General features: G+C 38.9%; 1 protein-coding gene across 10 annotated transcripts in view; it reads right to left on the bottom strand.

Moving 5' to 3' along the window:
* Window positions 1-10,000, bottom strand: part of LOC138003611 (adhesion G protein-coupled receptor L3-like) — an 81,487-nt gene that overhangs the window by 41,826 nt on the left and 29,661 nt on the right. For all 10 annotated transcript variants that reach the window (XR_011123620.1, XR_011123621.1, XM_068849771.1 and 7 more), the window contains exons 2-4: window positions 1,951-2,307; window positions 987-1,036; window positions 290-334 (exon numbers count right to left, since the gene is read on the bottom strand). Coding sequence is in view for 8 of the 10 variants with exons in the window: in XM_068849771.1 (XP_068705872.1) it covers window positions 290-334; window positions 987-1,036; window positions 1,951-2,307 (452 nt within the window). In the remaining 2 variants the exon portion in view is untranslated. The remainder of the gene's footprint in view (window positions 1-289; window positions 335-986; window positions 1,037-1,950; window positions 2,308-10,000) is intronic.

Here is a 10,000-nt window from a genome sequence, read left to right as displayed (position 1 = left end):
ACTCGCATGTGATTCAGGTACGCCTTAGAAACCCCGGCAAATTTGCCTGCCAGCTTGCGTGAAGAAAAAAAAATATTTATGCTGTGGCAGCTAAACGCTTTCAATCAAGAGCTGAAGACTGAGAAGTTCAAAAGCTTCTCCGGGACAGATGCTCGAAATCTACTGCACGGCCACTAAATATGCAATAAAAGTCGCAACTAAGTTTTGCTTTCCCCCGTGGAAATAAAACTTACTGTTTCCCGTGTGGCCGGTCATTAATAAATTAAGGCCTCGGTATTCTTCCACTTACCATCCACTGCGAATTACTTGCAACACTTTGTAAAGAAGTAGAAATCTTTGGGACAAAAGTACACAGAAACATCAGCAACAACATGCAAGCAACAGCAGCAACACGACAAAAACAAAGAATGTGTGAAAGTATCCGCTTTATTTAGACGAAGCTGAAAGTGAATTTATGCAAAGTATTTCTTAGAAGTAATGGCGCTACTATAAAATAAAAATAATTGAAGTGTCAAAGTAACGGGAAAGCGTTCGCTTATGTGCTTATGCGCAAAAAGTCACAACCAAAATTCTTCTGCCGCTCTCCTGGAATAGTTTCCAGCTATGCGATTTTCCAACAAAACTACTTTAAGATTGCACAAAGAGGAAAGCTTGCTGAAGCTAAATTATTTTGAAGGTACAAGGACATTTTTTTATCCCGTTTTAGCCCTCTTCATTCTTTTTTAATATATGTTCCCCGTTTTTTAAAATTTTATGCGTAAATATTTTTTCGAGGACTTTGCCCTTTTTTCGCAGTAGTGCTTATCCCGGGTTACGTGCTCAGGCTCCGCAGATGCCTTTTGAAGCCACAGTGCAAGACTGAGAGTATGGCGGTTTTATGGCACGACGGAATGTTCCAAGCAATGCTCAGCTCAGATTGCCCCTCGAGAACCGAACATTTAGTAAGAAGAGCGCTTAGCTTAGTCCACTGGCAAAATTTATGTTACCTTGTATTCTTCACATTCATATGTGTACTTCATGTAATTGGAATTCGAATCTGATAAAAAAAGAAGAGGGCAACTACTACTTTACAAACAAAGAGTATATTATGGGATTTTTGATACTGGTTAAAACGTTTTCACTGCCCGCAGAGCCTTTCTTAACTTGACGAGAAAGAAAGGACTCTGCAGAAATCGTCTTAAATTTTTATTGATTATGCGCAAGCCGTTGCCTGGAGACAGTCTCAAAGCCAGGCCAAGTCTCGATTGCACTCCAAGACGTCATATTGTTTTTGGAACTGAAGGCTCGATTTTGACATTCGCCTTGTCAAAAATACGATGTGCGCGCTGCCTAAACTGGTTTGACTGGAGTAACTAGCCCGGAAACTTGGGCTGCGGCGAATTAAAAGACTCTGCCGAGTTTTAGAGAGGCTCTTCTCGCAGGGTGATACGTTTTAAGCGCTATTTCTGTTAACAGCAACGATTTTAACCAAATTAATGAAAGCACGATTGCTGCAATTTTAAGTCTAAAGCTGTTCCTTGAACTGATCGGTCAGTTTTCTCGCGGCATTGAACGGGCTTCCCTCAATAATTATGTGATAAACATGCAAGCGCTTCGACAATGTGCCTCGTCATCATATATGAGTTGAGCTTCATTTGTTGGTTCTTTACTCTGCCCTTTGAGGTTTTTCTTCGAGTACTCCGGTTTTCCCCTCTCCTCAAAAACCAACTCTTGATTTGATTTGCGTTAATTTGTTAATTTCAGTTTACAATGTCGACATCCCCAACTAGACCAATTAGTGCTCCAGCGCTATAAGACTAGACACTTCAATAAAGTTCCGTTTAATTTCTTTCCTTTTTTCCTTGTGCAATTAAAGGATCTAATTAATTTCACTAGTATTTTCAAAGTTTTCCAAATTGCCCTCGTCGCACCGCCTCAAAGGTGAACATACCTGAAAATGTCCTCACTTACCTGAGTTACAATCGAACATTCGTAAAACATTCTTTGAGCTGTTACAGCTTCTTGGTTGCAATTTCATTGGATATTTGCTTATAACGTAACATTGACCAGGCTGTGATTCCTCGAGAACTTCGTTGCAATTTTCCCAGATTGCTGAATTATTTAAGCCCCATTGACATTTTCCATCTTCGGTAAGCCGAAGGGCTGTCCAATATTCCAGGTTTGGATCATCGAAGTGCGTTTTGGAATCGCAAAGTTGATCCAAGTTGCTGATTTTGGCCAGAAATTTCCCCTCATGATCAGTTACAGCTGAATTCCAACTTACGTTATCTCCAACAGGTTCGAATACGCAAGATGAACTGCATCTACCTGAGAATAAATAAACAACATCGATAGCAGGGGCAGATCCAGGGGAAGGGGGGGGGGGGGGGAGGTTTAATAGGATGGCTATTTACCTTCTTTTTACTGTATTTTTATGTTTTCTGGAACAGATACTGTTTACCTGACGCGAACATTTTTATTAATGATATATTAATGCTTATCACATACGGGGCAAAATTACAGAATTCTGATTGGCTGAAAGGGAGGGCATATTTTCTTTATTACGTTAGCACTTTTGGTAACCAAGAGGGCATGATTACTTGATTCTGATTGGTTAACATATTCATGTCCAGAGCAAACGAAGTTACGAGCAGAATCTTCTTCCAGCTTCTGACTCTGATTAAACTGCTTTTTTTCCCTCTGGTAAAAAATACAATTTAATTAAATTAAGCTATATTTCTGTTGACAGCATCGATTTATTTACAGCATATACTTCGATTCTTTCACCTCACCCCCTTAGAATATTCCTAGATCTGCCACTGGATAGCTTTGTCATCATTCCGTTTGAAAGATGGCTCAAACGTCAAATCGGTTCAATAATTTCAAGAGACTATCTTATAAGAACGATTAACCCTACAATTATACTGTTTCAACGTTGTTTCAAGTTACGGAACAATCTTTAACTGAAACACCATGTAGATACTCTCATTTTCGACGTCATGGTCACCATCATGATAGTCAGGTATACGTAACGGGGAAGCCCTTTAAAGGGAACCTCCACTAAAACAGGAATATATCTTTAAAATAGTTAACACAATGCTCACAATCAAAATTCTTCGAACGCTTTCCAATGGGAGCGTTTGAATCCGAAATAAATAAATTGTAAAACGGTTGTTTTGGTTTTCAAATTTCCAGAGCGCCGCCATCTTGAATAATTGCGACGTGTCATGGTTACTCTATTGTTTTAAAACAAAATCTCTTTCGCTAGTGCTTATTCGCTGTCGCTAAATTTCATTCGCTAGCGCTAAACCTCATTTGCTTTCGCTAAAACTCATTCGCTAGCGTTAAAGCTCTTTCGCTGTCACTAATACACATTCGCTATCGCTAGAATCCATTCGATAGAGCGGTTTTCAAATGAGTGTCGTAAAACCAAAACCAAAGTAATTACTTTGGCCGATCAAAAAGGACGGAGACAGTCCAGTAAACCAATCAAAACTCGAACCAATTACACGTAGCCGACACAAAGCGCGGGAAAAGCGCGGGAAAACGTGCACGCGTCGGCCGCGATTGGTTTTGCTTTCACTTCTGATTGGTTGAAAAAGTGGCCAGGGAACTTTGAACCAATCACTGAGTGAAGTAGATGCAAAAACAAAGTAATTTGCTAATTACTTTCGATACTCAATTGAAAACGGATCTATTACTAAACCTTATTCGCTGTCGCTAAACTCCATTCACTGTCGCAAATACACCGGCCATACTTAGTACTGTCTAACGCCAGACGATTTTACTCGTCAATGGGGAACCCGCGGGAGTCGCCGGGTTAAAAACTTCCCAATTGAATCCATGACTGTACAGACATGAACAAAATCCCGACCGGAACAGGATATTGCTGATTACATTCAAAATTCTCTTACATATCATTACACTCTCATTAGCTAGTTAAAAACACACCACTTACAACCTCTATCCAATAGGCTTACAAAGCAAAACCAAAATGGTACACTTAAATATAAATATCTTCGCGAAAGAATGCTTTTGGATGTTTCAGAAAATCATCGCAAAATAATGCAAATAATGATGAAAGCAGGATGAAAGGCTCTTGGCGTGTGGACAGCTAAAGGCCAACCAACAGTTTGCAAAAGGAGTTTTATGCAAATTACATTGACGATGAACGTTGGCCGTGCAGTTGCTGAATCGCAACCATATTCAGTTGTTTTTCCTTTTCTTTTTGGCCTTGGTGAATCAACGGAGATTTCTTCATGGTATTTTCCGTAGGTACTTTAAGTCAGAAAACCGGTAAGAATGAAAGGAAATTGAGAAGGCGGGCGAAAAGAATAGATTGTGGTAAACCGTAAGTTTCTTGAGACGAAAACATTTTTACATTGTGACGTCGCAGTGCGGCCTCGTGGTGGGGTTGCTCGCCTTGACATCCAGGCATTCTGGGTTCAAGACACGTTCTGACCATTATCTTCTCAGCTGCACTTGTAACTAGCTAACTAGCTTGCCTCCCGCGGCCAGTCCCGCGGGATTTTTAGCAGTTGTTGTTGAATGTCATGGGCCCTGAAAAGCCCTTATGGAGAGTGGTCAATTAATAATGTTTGCATGTATGTATCTTACAGTTCATGATCATGAATTCGACGAATTCCGTGGCTATATCACAAGGGGTCTATACAATCTGTGTGTCCGTTAATTATAATTTTAATCTCTCTACCTTTCACATAATTTCGATAAAATCCAAGGTATCATACTGTACTGCTATTATTATCAAGTATTATAAGAAAATACTTTCTTTTTAATACCGGAAATGATGTTTGAGGTAATTCTTGTGACTGAAAACGACGAATCTTATGGATTTGAAGGGTTATTCTCCTTGAACGAAATATAAAATGAAATTCCTGTCGCGAGCCAACTGAACACTGAAAATTCGCAACTCTATTCTGCCAAATGGCCTTTAGTTATTATGTCCCGGCTAAGTGATGAAAAACAATTCGTTCATCAACTTTCATTTAAAATGGGTGGATATAGGTGTTTACAAACACCCATACAGATCGGACGCGAATATTTTATTACACTTGCGAAATCAAACAATAAATTGAATACAGTAGAGATCTGTATCAAACGTTAATTAGATAAGCAGGAGTTTGCATTGAAATTTAATTCTGCTATTCATCAACCCCAGCTGATTTGTATTGATTTACTTAGCCCTTTTTCCCACTTCCCCATTCGCAAGACTGAACCGCCCGAAATCAGCTATCGCCAATAAATGTTATTTTTCTCAAAAAAAAAAAAATTAAAGTTAGGGGACAACATACATCATTTTAAAGCTAAGAAAATAAGCTTTCCAACAGCATATAACTTATTTACAGCCAACTGAAACTTTTCATAAAAGCGAAATTTGAACCAAAAAGTTTAAGAGAAATAGAAAAAAAAACGTTTTCCAGGCAAAATTTGGTGATTTTAGCGTTGATTACGAATTTTTGAATGCAAAACTAAAATTTTCTTCAATTTATCTGCTTACTTGGACATAAATTTGACCGAAAACTGATGAAGCACGAATATTTTTCGATTTTTTGGAGTAATCGGATCAGCGATCAATGGGTAATATGATAATGCAATAGAAGTGTCAAAATACAGTCAAATTTGCGACCCGTTGCTAACAGCAACGGATGAGATCGCATTACGAATAATTAACCTCTGTTTGCCAAAAACCACCCAAATATATGACGCGCCAAAACGGACAAAAATACTTCCTTAATAAATATAAAACTTGTTCTTGACATGTAAAACTTGTCTCATATAGATACAACTAAATGTGGAAACATCCAACTTGTTCCCAAATAAACACAACATCTTACAAATACATAAAGGTGATGTTACACGAGCCGATTTTAACGCCGATTTTTAATCCATGTTACACGAGACAGCTTTTAACACAACTATGTTGCGGCAACGGTATGTTAAACGAGACCATTTTTAACGCAACATTGGACACAACACTTGAACCCAGGTTATTGATCGACAAATATGGCAGACAATGAGTTAAGAAGACGGCGGCTGAAAATCATTCAGGTTCTGTTGTTAGTGGACGATTTGGAAGATGAAAAGGAAGAAATCAGGAACGAATTATTTGGACGAGAAGTTGGGTTAGACGGAGGGAGGAAAGAGGGGTATATCATCAGTTAATAAGAGAGTTAGCTCTTGACGATGTTGCGTTAAAAGTCAGCGGCCGGGGTGTTACACGCACCAACACCAACAAAACTTGGGCAACAATGTTGCAGGTTTTTGAATCGCTTTTAAAAACCTGCAACATGTTGCCGCAACAAAATGTTGCGTTAAAAATCGCCCTGTGTACCATGTTACACGAGGCAACTTTTAACACAACAATAGACCATATTCATAAATGGCGGTCACATTTATAATTCTTTTGTCCACGTGCAAATTAGCCTACCAAGCCCCATTTTAGAGCAAAAATTCTTTTCAATTCACTGTATGGTATCGAGGCTTGGTAGGCTAATTTGCACTTCCACAAAAGAATTATAAATTGGCCGCCATTTATGAATAAGGTCTATGTTGCGTTAAAAATCGACGTTAAAAATCGGCTCGTGTAACATCACCTTAAGACTTTCTTTGAACATTTATACAACTCGTGGCACACATACAAAACTTGCCTCAAATATTTGACTTCATTCACACAAATAGGACTTGTCTTAAATATGAAAACTTGGAGCCACATTTATAAAACTTCTTATCGATTAGTTTGTTGATAACCGATACTGGGATTGTAATTCGTGTAAGACCGGTCAGTGTAAAACGCAGAGAATGCAGACTGCAGACTGCAGACCGGGGGTAAAATGCAGACTGAGGGTGAAATGCAGACTGCAGACCGGGGATAAAATGCAGACTGAGGGTAAAATAAATATTTATAATAAAAAAACCAGCCATAAGCATAAAATGAAGAGTGTTTGAAAGACAATCCTGTTTTACATCTGTCAACAACTGACATTATCATGACTGCAGGTCGCTGCACCTTTTGGGGACTGCTGTTAAGAGTCCACGCAAAATGCGATCGTTGAAATCATCTGTGCTTTGTTTTTGCGCTTCCAGATTCATTGAAATGTTCAAAGTCATTTCTCACACCAGTACATCGAGGGATATCGATCGATAAACCAACAGTTATTACTCGGAATACCTGAAAGGTATCCGAGTTATAGGTTGTTCACCATTTACCACAAAAATCCGGAAATTTCGGTGGGAATGTAAATGGTAAGCCTATTTGGTCTTCCCAAACGAAAAATTTCCGGAGAAAACGGCCTTTCTTGAAAGGTAGTCCAAAATTCCCAAACGGAATTTCCAATCGTTAAAACGTGTTTACATTTGCATACTCCCATGATTTTGCCTCGCTCCAGACTCTCTCAATAACCTTGAACGGATTTTGTAAATGGTACACGCCGTTTCCAACTAAATTTCCCATTCGGGAGTTTTTGCTTACCATTTGAAAAAACCTAGCACCAACCGGTTTCTACTTGTAAATGGTAAACGACCGTAGTCCCGGTTGTCTTTTTTCGGTGCAACGAAATGCACAAAGAATTTCATGTATTCCGAGCAATTAGGACACCGGGATTTCATTAGTTAAGCAATGCGTGATAACCCCTAGGGAAAGCTTGTCATTGAAAATAACATCTTCCTGAAAGGATCCTACTGAGACATTTTTACATCTCAGTGATACTGGATTAAGCCGACTGAAATGTAGATTGTTGCAAAATCCACGTTATCTATGTCTGATGTGTGTTAAAATAAATTGAGTTATTAACCGCGCGGCCATGGGCCGAGCGCGGTTCTTGCTCTGCAATTGCTTTGTTTTTATTTTTTTGTGTCTTATTGAAACATGTAATCGTGACTTTTCAGAAAGAAAGCTACGACTATTACGTCATCGGCGATTTCACAACGGCTACGACTGATGGTGCAATCGTTGACAACGGCTATAAGTAATGGTGCAATAACTTTATGTGCAGTCGCTGTTGTCAGTTTGTTGTGCTACAGATCGATTGGTCAAGTGATTTTGGTTCTATAGTCATCAGTGAATCAACCAGGACTGCTTTGGAATGTGTACTACGTTGCGACTATAGTGGTAAGAAAACAGATACAATTTAGTTTTGTTGGTGAGCAGACCCAAATTTCTATTCGGCCATATAGTCAGTGGCACTTCGAATCACGCAACTTATGATGTTTACCGATATTCGCCAAAAGCTGTTAAAACGTTAATTAATGTACTTAAAATTTTATGAATATTCCACTCTTTATTTAGTACAAAATATATTGCCTTTTTGTGTTATTTAAGAGCGCCTCTCAGCAATTTTCACCTAAGACCGTGCAAGATAAAAAAATCGAAAATTGCCAAACTTTGCCACAATAAAGGACTACCATAACCATTTTTGGAAAAATATGTTTTAGTTTGTTTCGATCATTATTTTACCTGGACGGCGACTTTTTCGGTATGGGGCCTTGTGAGCGAGTGAAAACGACTCCAAAATGTTGCTTGTTTGAATCGCTATTTTAGAATAACGAATGAGTAACTTGAAAATCAAAACAACATGGCACATCTAGAGTAATTCATTCACCCTTTAGCGCTGTTAACGGTACAATAGCTGCGGTTACACCAGCCATTTTGCCCTTGGGTAAGTGGCTTTTTCCCACGGGGAAGCAATTTTTTATGTGTAACCGATCTGCCCAAAGGAAAATTTCCTGTGGAAAATTTCCATGGATACGTAAAAAAGAACAGAAGAATTGCCCATGACAGTTCCAGATGTAAGCCTTATGGTTAACAAAACCCCAAAGCGACTCAACCAATCACAAGATTGCCGAACGCGAGGAAAATTCATGCTGTGATGAACTGTGTAAACAACTGCGGACGTGGAAATACCCAAGCACGCCTTTTCTAGCCAGCAGCAAGTCGACGTCTAAATTATAAATTGGAGAGTTGCAAGGACTAGAGAAAGCGTAACTGAAGTCGACGTCTTTGTTGCCTTCTTAAAATGAAGCGATGAATCGCTGAACTTAATTGAGGTGGACAGTTTAAGAGAAGCGCCGATCGTGACAATTACCGAAAATAAGCCAAAGAAAAGTTTGTCGTTCAGATGTAGATCTTCGATGTTTACTTTTTTTTTTAGATCCTTAATTTTAATATATCTTGTATTGTAATTAGTTTTTCAAACACCATTTAGTGGAAAAACTAATAAATCTCATCTTGTCTTATCTTAAAGGTAAGTTTCCCACCAAAACAGGCCAACGCTTACCTTCCCCTTGGGTAATTTACAAGTGTGTAACCGCAAATGGGGAGTCGATCATAACCCAGGGTAAACCCAACCCAAGCCGTAACCCCAAGGTTCCCCATGGGCAAGAGGTCTAGTGTAACCGCACCTAACACCAAAACTGAAATTTTTGACCAAATTTTAAATCTTAACCTTTTTTACATTGGTTACAGAGTGCCAAATTTGTGCGAAATTCGACTGTCAAAAAAGCATCCTGGCACATGGCTTTCTCAAACGAGACGATATTCGTCGGAATAAGCAATGTTTCTGCTGCAGTTAAATTCAATAAAATTTTTGGGTAGATGAAACGGAGGATTTTGAGGCCCAAGTTCAACATGCTGTTTGTCAAGAAAAGTCGACCTTTGACCACCAAAGCGGAGGCGAGGTATATTGAAATCACACACGCTAATCTCGATTTATTCACTGAACAATTCGAGTCTTTAGGTTTACTGGAACTACTGTAGGTAAAATGGAACGTGTCATTGAAATTTTTAACTGTCTTGGTTTAAGAGTGACATATCCCGTAATTAAAATAACTGACCTAAAAATTTGCGTACTAGTAAGATTCCATTCCATATTTCTACGCAAACAAGTTTCCTTAATTCACTCTCTGAACATACCTGCAAAACAATCAACGAAAGGTATTCCCCTTTATATAAGTATACGCTGGTTGGATTTTCCTCGAAGCCCTCAAACGACCATCGAACCAGTCG

Source organism: Montipora foliosa, chromosome 5 (genome assembly GCF_036669935.1).
Source record: "Montipora foliosa isolate CH-2021 chromosome 5, ASM3666993v2, whole genome shotgun sequence".
NCBI classification, from domain to species: domain Eukaryota; kingdom Metazoa; phylum Cnidaria; class Anthozoa; order Scleractinia; family Acroporidae; genus Montipora; species Montipora foliosa.
The sequence above is the reverse complement of the archived record's forward strand: the minus strand, read 5'-3'. Positions and strand labels throughout refer to the sequence as shown.